The sequence below is a fragment of the Neolamprologus multifasciatus genome, chromosome 23 (genome assembly GCF_963576455.1).
Source record: "Neolamprologus multifasciatus chromosome 23, fNeoMul1.2, whole genome shotgun sequence".
Lineage (NCBI taxonomy): Eukaryota > Metazoa > Chordata > Actinopteri > Cichliformes > Cichlidae > Neolamprologus > Neolamprologus multifasciatus.
This window is the reverse complement of record NC_140460.1, coordinates 4,286,004-4,304,967: the sequence shown is the minus strand read 5'-3', so window position 1 is coordinate 4,304,967 and position 18,964 is coordinate 4,286,004. Positions and strand designations below refer to the sequence as shown.

General features: G+C 40.7%; 1 protein-coding gene across 2 annotated transcripts in view; it reads left to right on the top strand.

Moving 5' to 3' along the window:
* The first annotated feature begins 17,405 nt into the window (after positions 1–17,405).
* LOC146490763 (disintegrin and metalloproteinase domain-containing protein 10) overlaps positions 17,406–18,964 on the top strand; it is a 38,669-nt gene continuing 37,110 nt past the window's right edge. Inside the window, exon 1 of one of the 2 annotated variants that reach the window (XM_085151360.1) lies at positions 17,406–17,652. In XM_085151360.1, the coding sequence (XP_085007486.1) occupies positions 17,592–17,652 (61 nt within the window). In that variant the 5' untranslated portion in view covers positions 17,406–17,591. The remainder of the gene's footprint in view (positions 17,653–18,964) is intronic. The other variant, XR_014872359.1, reaches the window with a different exon arrangement.

Below are 18,964 nucleotides of genomic sequence, written 5' to 3'. Positions count from 1 at the left end.
TATAGATCTTCCATAGGCGCTTGGACTGTATCAAAAATCAGATATTTGACAACTGAACTCAACTGAATTCTGTTTTCTGACTCCTCTCAATTAAAGTGCATAATCCTATCTATGGTGGCCACTGTAAGACAAACAACTCTGGCCATCTTTCATCTATAGTGAGTCATTTCCTTGTTCATCTCAGCAGGTTTCCAAGTCTATTTTCTCTGGAGACTTTGTGAAAGGAGTCTGATATGAGCCGACGAGTCTGTGAAGGTCACTTGTTGTTGGGGATATCTTGAATTTTTCTGTTGCTAAGCTCTGCTGTTTTTGCCACTGTTAGCTGATAGCCAGCATTAGTGGGTCTTTCTTTGAAGTGGATCTAACGTTGATCAATAAATCAGTAAATACCAAGCTGCAGCCTTCAAGGCTAAAAACAAATTCAAAGTTAAATTTCCTTTCAGTTTAGTTCCATTTTATCTGATCTATATAGCACCAAATCATCCCAAAAGTTGCTTCAGTGTGGTTTATAATGAAAGGTAAAGACTCTAATAATAGAGAGATAAGAATTGCGCTGGGAGACACTTAAAAGAAGTGGAGGATTCATTTTTCCAATTTCCATTGTGTTTTGTGCGCTTTCGCAGCGTTTTTCTGGTGTTTTCAGTTTCAGTCTGTTTGGCCTCTCAGGGCCACCATACAAAAAGCCCAACAGGGTTAAAAACAGTCCCCATTAGTCACAGTGGTCAATATTTTATGGATAATTTTTGGTAAAAAAACAAAAAAACAACAAAAAAAACCCTTAAAATTTAAGTAAACATTTGAGTCTGAACTGAACACCTGAAGCCGGTCCAACTGGCTGGAACTGAACAATGTTGATATACAGATCCACTCAGACAGCGGTCCCCAACCCCCGGGCCTCGGACCGGTACCGGTCCGTGAGTCGTTTGGTACCGGTGTTGTGCCAAAAAGTGATTTCCAATGTTTGCGTGTATTTTTTATGTGTAATATCTATGTTGGTAAATAGACTTCGGTGAACAGCGTTTACAAAGGGGCTATATATGGAATTAAAAAATTAGCTGTTTTTTCAAGTATCTTTACAACTCTGTGTTATTGTACTTACATTATAACCAATCCGGTCCTTTATCCCCACTTTAAATATTTTTACAGAACTATTGTAATCCATTTCTGCTGTCCAACTACTTCTTACAAAAGACACTTTTAATGTTAATTCGATTTTTTTAACGGCATAAATAAAGGTTATATAAAAGTCACTGCCAAAGACTGCGGCTTCTACCTTGTTACACTAATGTTGTTTGCAGCTCAATATGACTTTATGTCATCCATGAGGGATGCACTTGACATATGTTTCACATATTATAGCCCAACAAGTTACTTATAGCAATTTAAATACGAGCAATCAGTTTTTGGCAAATACCAGAAATCAGTTTTTGGCAGACAATCACTTTTTGGCACAACACCGGGCCGCGAGAGTTGAGGCTCAGGTGTGAAATGTATAGTTTTCAGGGTTTTTATCGGTTTTCAGCGTTATTTTGTTATCGTTTTGATCGTTTACTCGGTTTTCCTTGGTCTTTTCACGTGTGTTATGAATAAATTTTCTTTTTTTCGGTTCCGGTACTAGTTTTATTTTGTTGTATTTATCCGCGACACCTTAAAGGCCGGTCCATGAAAATATTGTCGGGCATAAACCGGTCTGTGGCGCAAAAAAGGTTGGGGACCGCTGCACTCAGAGACAAATTGTACTAGAAGTCTGTGTGACCAACTTGACAAATTCTCAACCAGCAGCTTATCTGTACAGAACAATTTTGTTCATCATAAGTTGTTGCTTAGCATCTGGCAACATTTCAAGGTGACTGCAGCTAAGAAGTGAACACAGCTGGAGCAGTTTAAAGTTGTGCGTTCTCCTGTCTAAAATTAATCTTGTCTAGATTACCTGTTGTGTGCTTCACCTTCATGTCATCTTGTTGTGAAGCAGTCAGTTTGCTTGTATCAGTGAAACAGCAGAGTAGCTTTTCTTGACATTCGTTTAGGTCTCAGGACAAAGACTAAACCAGATTTATGTGAAGCCAGCTGGATTTCTGCTGCGTGTTTGCTGTCTTTAAAAAACTGGATTCTGGAGGACAATCATCTATAGAGATTAAATGACTCTCTACAGACATTCTATGTCAGGGTTTTTCAACATATGAGAATATTTTCTCTTAATATAGAGCCTTTAAATTCATGTCTTAATTACAACAGTTACCAAGATAATCACATGAAACCTGAAAGCACTGACTCTGGACATCTATGCGTGTAAATACAGCAGCAGCAGAAGTTGCTGGTTTGAGAAGCAGCAGCTTTAAGTCTCTTACACATACTGTGTGAATGTAGCCCTGCTCCACCCGACCGCTCAGCCAGTAATTCAAGAGTATAATTTAGTGTCTTCAATATTTTCTCCCGATGTTCCAAGTATGCTTTCTCTTTCTGCAGCTTAGCCGCAGAAATGCTGCGGAGGGGCCCAGACTAAACATGAAGATATTTTGCAAATGCAAGCAGAGCAGCCAATGAAAGTGAATGTTTTTTATCATTATTTTTGATGGAGAACAGAATACCGGAGAGGATAAAGCAGCCAAAAGGCAGGACTTTCTGCACTGGAGTTCCTAATGCAAAGCTAAACAAAACGGCATCAAAGCTATTGCACAACTGAACCTCCAGTCCCTTCAGCAGAACAAGAGGTACTCTTTGTACATGTGCGTAAGTGAACTCCTGTGGCCTTGGGGTGGAAACAAAGCTCATGACTCTGCTAGACAGGACACCACCTGGACTCTGGTGATACGCACACACATAGACACGCATGCACAGATGGTGAGGCACATTCCCTTTGTAACTCAGAGTCTGTACAGGCGGAGGCACGTTTCCTGTATGACGACGAGGTTAAATGACGTCAGAAGCCTCCTAACCCACTCACACACACACATACGTGCACAGTTATTTCAAAAAAATATTCTAACGACTTACATTTTCTTGACTTGTGCTTTAACCATAACCCTACTTTTAACCAACCTCAAATATAAACCTGCCCTAAACTGATTATTTACTTTGAGGGGACTTAAAAAAAAATGAATGCATGTCCCCATGTATAGATCCCCTCAAGGTGATTAGTACTTACACACTCTTTCTCCACAGGCATTTCACAAATGTTTGACTCACAGCTAGCCAATCAGAATTGACCTGGCATGTCTCAACTTCTCTTTGCTTTGGGGTAAGTAAACACATCATTGTTACGGGCACCGATTAAGGTGAAATCGCAGACGCAGCTGCATGTCGTGACCTCATTTCACGTTTTATTGTTTTACAAATTCTACCTTTGTTCGAACATCTTGAATTCAGAAGCTGCCCAACCCAAATGTCCTGATGAATGTGTTGCAATGAATGGAGTGAGTCTCAGTGAAGTCAATCAGCTTTGTAATTAATCCCAATTATTTCCAATGCCTTTGCAATAATACTTAAGCTCAGTAACTCTGTAATCACAGCACAATGAGTCACTGTGTAATGAAGAATTGTTGTCAGGTCACCTGGAGACTAAACCTGCCACTCAGGTTCAGGTGGTGAGCATAAGCGTGAAAGTGACTGCTCATATGTGAAGTGGTGCGATCTGGGAGTGAGGTGACTTTACTTTCTCCGGTTCAGCTCTTCTACTGTGACCTACTCGGTTTTTAGGAATACACTAATATTAGCACTGAAAAAAATATCCTGATATAAACAAGAAACTTGGGTTGGGCTCAAACGAGCTGCCATTATTATGAAATATCGACGATTATGACTGATGATCATTCAAGCAATTACACCATTACCCACTCACTGTCTGTGACTTTTTCATTATGCAACAACTTCCTGTGTATAAAACAAGACAGAACATTCCCGACTAATGAACCGTATACCTTTCGAGGAAGAACGGGACATGCAAAGGCAGAAAGAGTCACAGACTACGCAGAAAAATTAGAGGCTTAAAAGGAAGTTATGACAAATATATCTAAAATAAATAAAATAAAGCAATTAAACCCTTCTAATAATGGTGTTTTATTAGAACATTATCAGTACTTCAATCTGTTCAATATTCCCAGAGTAAAGAGAAAAAATCCAGGGAAACATCGTACAGTTTCCATTGACCAGCTGCAATTTAATGATGAAGGTCTTTACACATACAGCCAGTGTTGGTCAAGTTACTTGAAAAAAGTAATCAGTAACTAATTACTGATTACCTCCCCCAAAAAGTAATCCTGTTACTTTACTGATTACTTATTTTCAAAAGTAATTAATTACTTAGTTACTTTTTAAAAACACGATTTACAACCTGAATAGGTGATAAAGCGATAGATCTTTCAGCCCAATTCTACTTTTTCTGCATAATCCATCATACAAAATGTAATCAAATGGAAAAGTCTCTTTTTAAAACTTCTTTTATTAGTTTTAATCTTTTAACTTTATGCATCAAGCAAAAATTTTTATAAATTTTATTATATGCAACATTCTGTGACTGGAAGAAATTTGTTTTACATTTAAACCTATTTTCTGCACATTCCAGCACATAAAATAAAATATTTTTGTGTGTGTGTTTACACTCACTCTTTCAAATAAATGCAAGTAAAACACAGCAGAAAATAAATAAAGTCAAAGACTAGCGGTCCTGTTGCTCTATTTTCACCTGTAAAGCAGGAGTGAGGTAGGTGGAGGTTTACCCTGGTGCAGGTGTGCCGCAGCGGTCAGTGGAAGAATCCGCGAGTTTCTCTGTGAGTTTCCCATTACGTCGTAGCTACTCGGTGCTTGCTTCTTTTTTTGCTCGCTGTAAAAAGTTTTCTTCCCACACACAATGGACACTAATGTTTTTGTCACTTTTTATGGAATCAAACTCAAAGTAAGGTCAGTACTTCCACGCTTTAAACGCTGCACGCTCATACTCTCTCCTGCACTCGATATATGATCCATTGTTGATCTGCACACAGCTGTTGTCACGAACGTCGCACTCGTTTACGTCACTGTCATGAGACATTCTAGCAAAAAATCACAGTTTTAGTAACGCAGTAACGCAGCGTTCCTACGGGAAAGTAACAGTAATCTAATTACCGTTTTTGCAATAGTAATCCCTTACTTTACTCGTTACTTGAAAAAAGTAATCGGATTACAGTAACGCGTGCCCATCTCTGCATACAGCACAGTAATTTTCCCTTTAAATTCAACCAATAATCCTTATATTTCCTTATTGTAGGCCCTGCTGCATTTTCTGTCTAAAACAAGCTAAATTTTGGGCTCTTCCTCCTTTATCTCCCTTTAAGCCTACTTTCTTCTGGTTGTCTGCTCCTCCCGAGCAGAAGCTGGTGAGTGGGACTTCTGTGCTGATATGACCATATTACACATATCCACTCTCACTGTAACGGATTGTTAAAGATGTCTGAACCCTGAGCTAGCTGCTCTCGATCAACTTTACTCGTGTTTGTTTAGAACATCCATATAAATGTCTTCAGGTGAACAGAAAAATCCAACATCCGAGCTTATGCCACATATAGAACAAGGTACTTTTTATTAATTCCCACGAGTGCACAATTGTGGATGGAGCCACATGTTAATTTGGCACAGATAACAGACCACAGACCCTTCGTGAGCTAACGCTCGCGTTTATCTGGGCGTGCAACCGGAACTAGGAGTACAACAGCATGTGACCCCCATGTGGCTCCTCCTGGCCTTGAACCAGGGACCTGTCACATATGACGTGAATGTGTTAACCATGCACCACGGAGCCACTTTATATGGCATACAGAAGCCACAAATATATTAGGTGAAGTCACAAATAAAATGTATTTAAAAGTATGAAGTGATGATAGCTAAAGCCCTAAGTAAAACTGACTGAACTGGGATACGCTGCAGAAACTGAAACATAATGAAACCACAATAACTCCTGTAGATCATAATCATAAGCGCTGACAAAAAGACAGGAAGTCAGACAGGAGCACAGTAGTAATTACCTCATAGTGATGACACACCAGCTGCTGTGCCAGGAGCACTGCAGTCATATCTTCAGCACAGGCCTTATAAGGACAATATATTTGACTCATTCTGTGCTGCGTGACTGACTGACAGACTAACTGAAAAGAGGATGACAAGAGTAGTGTTCATTATCACCGCACCACACATCTTCCCTCTTCTTAATCCCTCTCATTTATTTCCTGTCTCCTCCCACCCTCGAATCCAATTCTTTCCTGCTTCCTTCTCTCTCCTGCTGTCTTTACTTGGTTCCTCTCTCATTTCCCAGCTTTTAACCGTGTTTTCACCTTCTGTTAAGTAGGAAGGTCAGCACGAGTCCTACACAGACACACACGAACACTGTCACATACACACACATCTGGCTGTAGCTGGATCTCACCACTTTGCTGGGAGTGCAAAAATGGAAGGTGGCTGTGTGCATGTGTATGAGGAGGAGCGCCTTAAACAGGCAGGGCCGAGAGAGGATGAGGATGGGCTGGGCCTCCAGCTCCAGAGTTAGAGAGAGGAAACCCCTCCCACAGGAAACCAGCGCTCCACTCCACATGGCCTTTTAAGGTAAAAAACTTCCCAAAACTCTTCTCGCTTGGGAAAAGGGCTAAGATATAGTCATATTTAAAGCTACAGAGAGAGCGGGAGAGCTGCTAAAGGCAGGGAAGAAGACCCAATGAAAAGCAAGCAGAGGAAAATTCATGTGCTTGGAATTTATTGTGTTATTTTTTAAGTTGCACATCTCATTTGTCAAGAGCCGAGTCGGTTTCCTCAAGTGTTGCTAGTTTAAAGTCATATTTTCATAACATTTCACTATCAGGGCTTTTATGACTGAAAGCCTTCATTAGCTCTGGTTGTGATTGTATCTTTATGACCGAGTCTTTGACCTGCTGCATAGTCAACATTCATGTCAATTATCTCGTGTCTGAGTCATATCACGAGGGGAGGGGTGTGGGAAACAGACCCCATGCATTTCTTACACATGGGAAAACTAGCTGCAATTTAAAGGAGATACAAACAAAAGATGCGTCCGCAAAGTGAGCCATTATGAGACATTTGTATTGTCGAGAGACTTGCAAAGAATTCCTAATGTTTCTGTCGGATGTCCTCTATGTGAGCAGTTACTGGATAACAGCCAGAGCGTGGATGTTTCAAAGTCTTGCACACAAACAAACTATTTTAAAAAAATTTCTTTACCAATGTAAAAGAATAAGGGAGAGCTTTAATATATGATATTCGGAATTTTGTGTGTATCGAAATTTTACCTGTTTAACAGACTCACTGTAAGGAACCAACTTCCTTTGGGAGGAAAAAGCAAATTCCCATAATTTAGAGTAGAATGAACTTTATTGTAGTTAAACAAGTGCAACAAAATTTAGACTGGCATCCCTCCTATAGCCGCGATGGAGGCCGTACCTCAGGGAAAAAGACATTGCCCAGTCTGTTTGCGTGTACCATTTGCCTAATGGCAAAACAAATGCATGTATAATACTTTGCTTAAGCTTAAGGTTCGAGGCTAATGTTATGTGGTGAGTCTCTAACGGTCTCTGAGTACTTCTGTGTCTTACAGACGGTCCAAGGTGCATTTAAACCCCATGGTTTCATTTACTGCTTTTACCAGCACACCTTATGTATGTGTGTGTGCATTTCTATGCACGCCCCTATTTTTGATGGGCGCTGCCTTGTCTTGCCCTATGTTATCTGACTGTTTAACATTGCTCACAGCAAATGTGCAAATAAAGATCTTTGTCTCGAATGCTTGTCTTGCACCAGTTATTCGCAGTTTTATCGCCTCATCACGCTCGTTTATCAGAAGACGGGCTGACAGGGAAGTTATATTACCTCCCTGTCAGAGGTGAGATGACCAGTGTTGGGGAGTAACGGAATACATGTACCGCTGTTACGTATTTAAAATACAAAATATGAGTAACTGTATTCCGTTACAGTTACCGTTTAAAAAGGTGGTATTTAGAATACAGTTACTTTGTTGAAATAACTGGATTACACGGCGGTACTTCCCTGTTTCATATTGTGGCGGGTCAGGACTGTTTGGGTTTTGTTTGACAGCTACGTTCTGTTGTTCCAGGTGGCAGCGTTACGGTTGCCATGGTTACAGGGTGACGCTCTCTCTCCGCGTGTTTCCTGGGTGAGAGAGGCCTTTTTGTTGTTGTTGTGCTAAGCTAATAGGCAGAATGCTACAGGTATAGCTCTAAAGAATGTAGCATCATAGGCAGTGTAGTCCGTGCTGCAGGGAGAATGGACTGCCATACACGTTATGTGTCTGTGAGCGAGGGAGGGAGAAAAAGGAAAAGTACGAGCTGACATCGAGCAAAAACGGGAGCTGGAAGCATGTAAATATAATAATAACCACTGCAGCCAAGAAGAGAGCCTGACGAGCCCAGTTGTAAGTAAGCTATTAAGACTCGACTGTACACCGTGTTCGTGTTTTCCTCCAAAAACAATAAGTTCCGTTGGAGCAGCCTTTCAACGCCTCTCTCTGTCTCTCGCTAGCAAAGTGACCCAGACAACAAAGTAAAGCTAGTTTTCGGCTACGAGCCTGCACAGAACTCACCGTATTAGCCAGAGGTCCCTTTACTACGGTTCGGAGCCGCGGACCTACAGTAACAGTAATAAATCACAGCAATAGTACATTCATGTAGTTGTAAACAGCATGATAATATATTAAGTAATCCAAAGTATTCAGAATACGTTACTCTCATTGAGTAACGTAACGGAATACGTTACAGAATACATTTTGGGGCATGTATTCTGTATTCTGTAATGGAATACATTTTAAAAGTAACCTTTCCAACACTGGAGATGACACACATTTTGTCATGAACGGCTAACAGTGTGAATGAATGCAGCATGGATCATAAATTCATCTAATTTCACACTTACATTATAATCTCTTATAGTCCTGACTAAATGATCTAATATGATCTCCACCTGCAGGAGCTGCCGGCTTTGCCTGTCTGCAGTTTGGTGCTGGATGGCTGAAAATAGCTCGTGCTGCTGGAAATGAGGTTGATGAGAGCGGTGAGAGTGAACCAAAACAGTAAAAATGTAGGTTGTAAAACCAAGCCCAAAACGATGGGCCGTAAACCTCCACAGAGCTGAGGGCATAAAATGAATCTCTGTGGGTTCATTCCAGCAAGAGATCTACACATAATAACATAGACATAAGAACCATTGTTCATATAAAAACACTGATTAGAACATCTTTAAGAGTAAATTATTTGCCTCATATACCACAAAATCGCACACATATAACAAGCTTCTGAGGCTTTTCCTTCATTATTTTGTTATGTTGTGTTTTATTTGTTTTGTTGTACAGACTTTATCCTTCTTAAAGGTATTCAAGGACAAAGTTTTCACCATATAAACAAAGGCGTGTTACAGAGGTTATCAAGGCTCTCCAGTTAAGAAGCCATACCGGAAAATGCATGATGTTAGCCTGATAGGCTGCTGAAAGCTGCCAGCATATCCCAGTTCATTAAAACCTGAAGTGCTGCCACTGCCAACTCGGTCACAGGAGGTCAAAGGTCACTGTATAAGTGATCGTTAGTCTTCCTGGATTAGAAATGAAACAAGGAGGTGTGGCGAACGCATGAAGACTGTGAGAAAATCATGACTGTAAACACTGCAGCCAAATCTAACAGATGTTACGCATTTACTTTTTGAGTCAAGCTCTTTATTCAGACTGTAGCTTTTAGTGTAACTCCTCACTGGATGAGCTTAATACTCTGCAGCTCGTCCAGAACGCTGCTGCCAAAGCCTCTTTTCTCACCCGTCTCCTGTGAAGCCTCCACTGGCTCCTCACATAAAGTCGAAATCCCTTTGTGGAGGAACTCCTGAAGCTCGTAGACCATTTCCAGCCTTCCTCATCTGCACGGTTTGGGCTCAGTTTGTGACGGTGGGCTCTTCTTGTCCTTCAGCAACCTGGAGTTCACCTCCCCACAGCCTGACCTGAAATGTTCTCCTGATTTCGCAATGTGGAACTTCTTTGGTAAACTTTTGCTCCTCTCTCTGTCAGCATCTTTGTTTTTCAGTCAAATCATTCCAGTATTGTTTTCAACACTGATTATCTCTCTCTGCCTCATTAAGCTACATTAGCTTCTGTACATCTGTTTGACAAAGTTATAAAATAAAGCAATAAGCATCATGATGTGAACCAGAGACCGTGCGTGCGTGTGTCTTTTTGCCTTACCCACATATATTTGAACACATGGCTTCATTTAAAGACTAATGGCTGGGGTCATTTGTCATCAGCAATACAAACAAAAGAGGTCTCACGCACACTAATGCACACATATTAGTTTATGAGATGTGTATTTTCCCCTCCAGCTTTTCAAAATCAGCTCATTTTATGATGTTTCTGTAGCCACACTCCATTTTTTTCAGTGCTGCCACAGACGACAAAATTTATGCTTATATTTTTGCTGAGTCGCACCCATTCTCCCTCTGTCCCTTGTTGGGAATATTGCTGTTTTCCATTTGTGGGGGTGTCCCCTCCTTTTCTCACTGCCTCCTCGCCAAGCGTAATCACATTTTTTGAAGGTTTGTCAACAGCTCCCTCTTCTGGGCTTGAAGAATATAACGTAACGTGTGCTGATTACTCTCATTTCTTTGTTGCAAGTGAGACCAATAGGAAACACTCACTGGCCACCTCGTTAAGTACATCTGTTCGACTGATTGTTAACACAAACATCTGATCAGTCAGTCAAACAGCAGCAGCTCTTTTAGGTGTGTAGACATGGTCAAGATGAGTTAATGAACTCAAACTGAGCATCAGAATGGGGAAGAAAGGTGATTTAAGTGACTTTGAACGTCACATCAAGGATGTAGCGCCAGCAATTCTGCTGCAGACGTGTGATGCTATCGTGTGAATATGAACCGAAATCTCTAAGAAATGTTTCCAATACCTTGTTGACTCAATGCCTCAAAGAATTAAGACAGGCTTGTAGAGAAAAAGGCTACTACTTCAGGGTTGTCGGGAGGCTGGAGCCTATCCCAGCTGACAGTGCCGAGCTGGGCAGGTCGCAGTTTCTGTTATTTCCTTTATTTACTGGACTTGTATTTAATACAATTCTTAAAAAGTATTGCATGAGCTTAGTCACACTTACAATTAAAACTATCAAAGCTCATGTCAACAGGTAACATTTTTCCTTCCATCCATTTTCTCAACCACTGATTGATTCAGGTCAATAGGATTAAAGCCTATCCCAGCTGATATCAAGCAAGTGACAGGACACACCATGAAAGGGTCACCAGCCTACTAGGCCTTACCCAGAAAGACAGGCAACCCCTGACACGTAAATCCACACCTGCAGCCATTTAAAGTCAACATGCATGTCTTTGAGGCATGTAAGGTTATACGACACGCATCGACTCAGTGAGAACATGGAAATTCCAAAATCCAAAAGTCCGAGAGCCAGGGTACGTCCTGGACAGGTCGCCAGTCTGTCACAGAGCTAACACAGAGAGACCGACAACCATTCAGACCTATGGGCAGTGTTGGGAAGGTTACTTTTAAAATGTATTCCATTACAGAATACAGATTACATGCCCTAAAATGTATTCTGTAACGTATTCCGTTACGTTACCCAATGAGAGTAACGTATTCTGAATACTTTGGATTACTTAATATATTATCATGCTGTTTACAACTACATGAATGTACTATTGCTGTGATTTATTACTGTTACTGAAGGTCCGCGGCTCCGAACCGTAGTAAAGGGACCTCTGGCTAATACGGTGGGTTCTGTGTCGGCTCATAGCCGAAAACTAGCTTTACTTTGTTGTCTGGGTCAACTTTGCTAGCGAGAGACAGAGAGAGGCGTTGAAAGGCTGCTCCAACGGAACTTATTGTTTTTGGAGGAAAACACGAACACGGTGTACAGTCGAGTCTTAATAGCTTACTTACAACTGGGCTCGTCAGGCACTCTTCTTGGCTGCAGTGGTTATTATTATATTTACATGCTTCCAGCTCCCGTTTTTTGCTTGATGACAGCTCGTACTTTTCCTTTTTCTCCCTCCCTCGCTCACAGACACATAACGTGTATGGCAGTCCATTCTCCCTGCAGCACGGACTACACTGCCTATGATGCTACATTCTTTAGAGCTATGCCTGTAGCATTCTGCCTATTAGCTTAGCACAACAACAAAAAGGCCTCTCTCACCCAGGAAACACGCGGAGAGAGAGCGTGTCGCCCTGTAACCATGGCAACCGTAATGCTGCCACCTGGAACAACAGAACGTAGCTGTCAAACAAAACCCAAACAGTCCTGACCCACGACAATATGAAACAGGGAAGTACCGCCGTGTAATCCATTTATTTCAACAAAATAACTGTATTCTAAATACCACCTTTTTAAACGGTAACTGTAACGGAATACAGTTACTCATATTTTGTATTTTAAATACGTAACGGCGGTACATGTATTCCGTTACTCCCCAACACTGCCTATGGGCAATTTAGAATTAACCCCACTACAGGAGTGGAGTGGTGTTTAGCTCTGGTGCCTCACAGCAAGAAGATTCTGGGATCAAATATACAGGCTTGTCAGGATCTTTCTGTGTGTTGTTGCATGTTGTCCCCTTGTTTGCGTGGGTTCTTGCTCAGTACTCTGGCTTCCTCCCACAGTCCAAAGACGTGCATTTAGTAAGGCTGCACAAAACTATCATGAAACGTAAATCTTTTAACTGGAAAATCCTGGCTGGGCATGCTTTCACTCCTCAGTTTCAAACTGCAACATCTCAACATGATGCTGACTGTACTTCCCAAATATGTCAAGGTTATTGAATGTGTTTTGGCATCAGAGCTATTAGAGCCATATCAAACAAAGTTTATCAAAATGTTAGTTTACCGGGCAGAGACTGCTCCAATCTCTGCAGTCGGAAGACCTCGTCTGCCTGTTTGTATTTTGGGTAACAGTTCGTGACATGACCTGACATGACAAGGCCTTCAAAATCTATTAACGATTCTTAGTTTCATGAAATATTGAGAGATTTGAATGAACAGCATTTAAAATGTATTTTGCCACAGTGCACAGTGCCACAAAAAAAAACCCCTCACAAAACTACAAACATATTCTAATGTTACTTTTTTAGTCATATGAAAAAAGAGATTGAAGGTTTCTAAAGAAAAACAAAAGAAAAAGGGGAATCACACCTACAGCCTTACAAGAAATATGAACAAAACCTGCATATGACGTGTTTACTGTAGGGCAGGGGTCTCGAACTCCAGGCCTCAAGGGCCGGTGTCCTGCAGGTTTTAGATGTGTCCTTGATCCAACACAGCTGATTTAAATGTCTAAATGACCTCCTCAACATGTCTTGAAGTTCTCCAGAGGCCTGGTAAGAAACTAATCATCTGATTCAGGCGTGTTGACCCAGGGTGAGATCTAAAACCTGCAGGACACCGGCCCTCGAGGCCTGGAGTTCGAGAGCCCTGCTGTAGGGGGAGGCATTGCATTGCAAGTGGACAGCCGTGCGTAGTGTTTGTCTCTTTCTGGATGTCCAATGTGAGTCCACGCTGAAATGCAACTACAGGGCGCTCTTCGAGAACTCCATTATTTTATACTGATTGTGATCAGTGTAAAACAAACACGATCCTGCAGATCAACTTCTAAATGTTTTGCCAGCGACGATATCAGATGTTACACAGACATGTCGGATGCCAACTCATCCATGTGTTTAGCTCAAATCGTGGACACAATGCTGTCATTATGGAGTCTAACACAGACTGGATATTGTGCGCTGCATGTTATAAAGAAAGGGAAAGCCGTGGCCCTTTGTGAACTGGGTCATGTCGGTAAAGAGGTTCACACTTGTCTCTGTCAGCAGAATGATGTGATTTGATAATTCCCATAACCTATGAACCCCCCTGAGAACCAAAGAAACCGTGATCCTTTGTCTCAAACTAACTATGTAGACATTTGTAAAGGTCACGCTGGATGTCAGGAATAGTGTTGGTTTGAATTAGCCTTGAAGGCCACCAGAAACTCCCATGAAAAACACTTCAGCAAGTTAGAGACGAAAAACCTCGTGAGACCACCTCCTGCAACTCGAAAAGGAGAAACCGACAGGATCGGTTACAGTAGCGTGGCCTTAAAAAAAAGAAGAAACTTTAGGATACTTGTGACATATGCAACAAGTGACGAGATCCATGCGAGCAGGAAACCTTTGGAAAGGATTAATTTGCAACCGGAATTCTTTTGTTTCAAGAATGTGGCATTGTAGCGCTTTAAAATGTTCCAAATAAAGCAAACTTTGGGCCGTAAAATGTTAAGTCAAGGTTACATTTCCTAAGAAAAACGCTGAGATAGTGTGTGAGTTAACCCTCTGTCTCAAGAGAACATCCTGGAGTAACCTCTACACTTCATAAAGGTAATTATAGGAAGCATAAAGGTTATGGGGCCTCTCCGAGAGCTGTAAAAGTTGCTTGTTTTCAATAGACAACTTCTGATTTTGTATTTTTATTCACTATATTTGATGTTATTTAAGCCGTTTCCATTTTAAAATAATAAAAAGCTCACTCTGACAACCCAAAGGACACATGAACACACTACGCATGTGTTTAGTTGCACTTTGTTTTATTGATAATACAACCACAAGCAGACTTCTTGATGATATGTGTGTGTGGCCAAAGTTGTGTGAGCCTGGTGGGTGTGTCTTCGAATCCGGGTGATTCCTTTTCAGCCAATCAGCTGGAGCCTGGAGACCTTTCGGGGAGCCTGCCGGTGAATGATTAAGGGATGGGGGAGGGGAAGCTCTAAACCAGGCTGTAAAAACGGACCTGTTGGAGTAAACTGATAGTAATATGTTCATCTGTAGTAGCCAAGAACCCGTCTGCAGGCCAAGTTTGAAATCTGTGGCTGGATGTGACCCAGCTGAGACATCCATCCAGTCTTAGTCCATTTCAATATTAGCTGTATTAAATGAGGACGTTATCCCACTGTCTCTTAGACAGGCAGATCTTATGTGTCCACGTGTGCACAGACATACTATAAAACTTAAAGACTTAACTGGACAAATTTCTACTACTACACCATGACAACACAACATAAGGACAACTTTGCATAATCGCAAAACCGGGCCGACTGATTTAGTCCTTTATAAACGATAAATATTAAAACAGGAAGGATGAGTGCAAATTAGGTTTACAGGAACAAAAAGGAATCAAAGTTAAACATGCAATAAAATCTGCTGTGGATTCATAAAAAAATAAATAAATAACAAACATGGCCGCTAAACTCTAACAATATGGAAACCATTTTAATCCGGTCTGATTCACTTGGCTCCAGTTCCCACTGAGAGCTCCAGGATGTCGATCACTAGAAATCCTTCTCCGGGACAATGTGAGGAAGTCCCACGGTGTAAATCGTGAGACGTTTTTATCAATGCAAATATCATCAACACAATGTGATATGTCAATAAAACCTCTCAGATCATTTGTACCTGTTATTTACTTAAGACTGAAACTGTTTAAATATAGAAAATAAATAAAAATAAAGTTGCTTCCAACCTGCGTTCATTTTATGTGGTTAAGAAGGCAAATTAGGACATCTGCTGACATACATTTGACAAAAAACAAACAACAAAACAAAACAAAACTCTGACTTATATTACATCCTCTTAAAATTCTACGATTTTACTTATCAGGGTAAAATATCAAACATCTGGTGCTCAGCAGGTCTTAAAATCAGGTAAATATGAGCTGAGATGAACAACAAAACGTGTCGGGGAGATGGCCTCACATTTGTCAGGTGTCCAGATCCCAAAGCTGCAAAACAAGCTCAAATGATCACCCTTCCTCCCCCGTGGTCGACAGGTGGTATGAGACGCTTGTGTTGATGTGCCGTGTTTTGGTTTTCTCCAACATGGAGTTGTGTGTCTGCGTTAAGGCCAAACCACTTTGGCCCCATCTGCACAAAGGACATTGTTCCAGCAGTCTTGTGGTTTGCACAGTTGCAAAAAATCCTTCTCACCGTATGATGTCGACTTCAAATTCTTTAGAAACTGCAAACCTCTGCTTTTATTGAGATGCTCAGATTTGCTGATGATCAGTTAACGAAGTGCTTTTGACCCGACTCCCATTTTCCCTTTTAATTCCTATGGAAGTAGCAAGGGTGCAGTTATTGTTTTTCCACACAGCTTCGTCATTTTGGCTTTGTTATGGTTCAATAGATAATGCCACAAGTAAAATGTAAAAGCTATTTACCGTTTTTTAGCACCTGCTAAGGACTAGGTGATTGTTATTAGTTTCTGATATGAAACAAAAAAATTAAGCCATTTAAACAGTTTTTACCATGACTGTATAAATGCATAACTCTAAGCCATCCACACATTAATTTAGTAGCACTTCCCACATCCAATCTAAGCTGATTATGGCTGCTTTCTTTACCATTACATAATCCCTGATTCCTGAGATCTCTAATTATGTGGCAAACTGTTGTAAACATGTTGCTTTTCTTGTTGCAGAAGTGACACAGGTGGCTTTTATTTTAAGCAGTAAAACCTTTGTTTTATTTGCATCACTTCCAGGTCAACTGATGTCCTGGTTCTGCTATTGTTCTAAAATCTTAAACTGTCACCTCTTTGCTCAGGATGAGGACACAAAATACCCTTCGCACAGTGTTAGTCATGCAAATGATTACTTCCTTCTTGTATTTATTATGAGAAGGAACCATTTCAGCACTTTCTTTTCTACACAAGGGTCAATAATTAGACCTGTGGGAGACATCTTCCTTTTTCAGAATCATTTCTGAATCGCTGCAACACTAAAAACTGCAACATGATCAAGCAACTTATTTACAATAAGCTTGTATGCTTTGTTTTACCAAACAACTACTGTGTTATTCTGTTGACAAAATGTGCCTCTTTGAATTTGATTCCTTTATTTATATATCTATCCAAACCTAGTCTCTATATGTGGAAGAAGTAATTGGCCCCTAAATATAACAACTGGTCGTACCTTTACAGGGCAAGGCAAGTTTAGTGAGGTTTTTTTTTTCATTAACAAATGAAATCATCATTTAAAAAATGCATTTTGTATTTAATCTGGTTATTTTGGCTACTAAAAAAATAGTTTGATGATCAAATACCAAAAAAAGAAGAAATCTGAGGGACTTTTGATTCTGTCACTTTTAATCTTTCCCACCAGGAGCTCTCTAACTCTGGGGAAATTTCATCTTGAGGACCTTTAGTTCCTTTAAATTAAACGTTTATCCTTTTTTATTAGTAGTAATTGATTCCCCCCCAGAATATGCTGATTTTTTGGACATACCAGAAAAAAAGTGAGAGTCTCTGCGCTATGCTAACTATTTGAGAAACATATCTCACAACTTCATTTGAAAGCTTTCTTGCAACTGCGCAGGTATCTGTTAGCAAACAAGTCTGAATGTGCCTCTCCAGTGTGTCAGTGTTCATATCTTCCTGTGTCATGGCTTGAATTTCATAAGTAGTCACATTCCAGTGTGGGAAACCACAGGTACGAGATAAGCCGAAGAGAAAGGTAAGGAGAAATGAGATGAGAAAGACAGAGAGAGGTGAGGAGAGGAGAAGAGCGCCCCAATAAGGAGACGATGGGGGTCCAACGCTGCTGTTTGCTGCTTTTGCTTGTCAGCTGCCATGAATGGATTACAGGTACTGTCTGAATAAGAGGTCTTAGAACTGCACCTAAAATAAGCAGGGCTGTTTGTAGTCACATGTGTGTATGTGAGCGTCAGTCTGCCTGAGTGTCTGTGTGTGTATGAAATGTCTGTGTTTTGGTGGACTGGTCTGTCCTGGGCGAGACATGTCTCAACCTGTACCCTCAGGAATGCTGTACAGAAGTGTGCTCGTGCAAAGTGTTATCAGCAGTGGAGAAAAATGTTGGAGTGCATTATAGTGTATTTATGCGGGAGTCACTCATGATGGGCAACTAAAAATGGCTGCAAGCTACAGGGAATTATAATTTTCTTCCCTCAAGGGTTTCTTCAGTTAGCCAGAAAACACTCTGATCTTTATGAACATGTTTCTATTATATTTCGAACCACAATGGGATATCAGCTTCTGGACTGTTATCTTTAGTCAGTGACCTCCTGACCCAGTATGAACCTTCCAGATCCCTCAGGTCATCTGGATCCGGTCTTTTATCAGTTCCCAGAGTCAGAACCAGACACGGAGAAGCTGCATTCAGCTTTTATGCTCCTTATATCTGGAACAAACTCCCAGAAAGCCTCAGATCAGCTGAAACACTCAGTTTATTTAAATCCAGGTTGAAGACTCACCTGTTCTCAGCTGCATTTGAATAAAGCACCAAATCCACACTTAAGCTTAAATTTCAAAACTTACATTTTAACTACTGATTTTATCTACTGTTCTGATTTTATCTGTTTGGATTTTACATACTGTTTTGTTTGTTTGTTAATTAGTTAGTTTGTTAGTTTGCTTGTTTTAATCAATTTTAAATCATGCTTTTTATTTGTTGTTTCTAATGTCTCTGTAAAGCTCTTTGAATCACCTTGCTGTTGAATTGTGCTATACAAATAAACTTGCCTTGCCTTTATTTATGGCATACTATTCCTGCCTTATCAGTGCTTGAAGCTGGTCAAGTGTTTCTGTTTGATCCCCTGCTTTATAAGGACCGACCAAAGGTTCTCAGTCGGATAAGGTTTAGTGAGCTTCTCAGTTGGCTAGCATGGTGGCGTTGTGTTTATAGCATTGGTGCCTTACAACAAGAAGGTTTGGGGTTCAAATGCACCATCTGGGTAAGACTTTTCTGTGTGGATTCTGGCTTTTTCCCACAGTCCAAATACATGCGGTTTAATTGGTTATCCTAAATTGCCTGTAGGTGCGAATGGTTGTCTGTCTCTGTGTTGGCCTTGCAACAGACTTGAGACCCCACTATGACCACTAATTAGATAAGTTGAAACGGGTGACTGGAACTTCTCAGCAATAGGAATATAATGTTAAT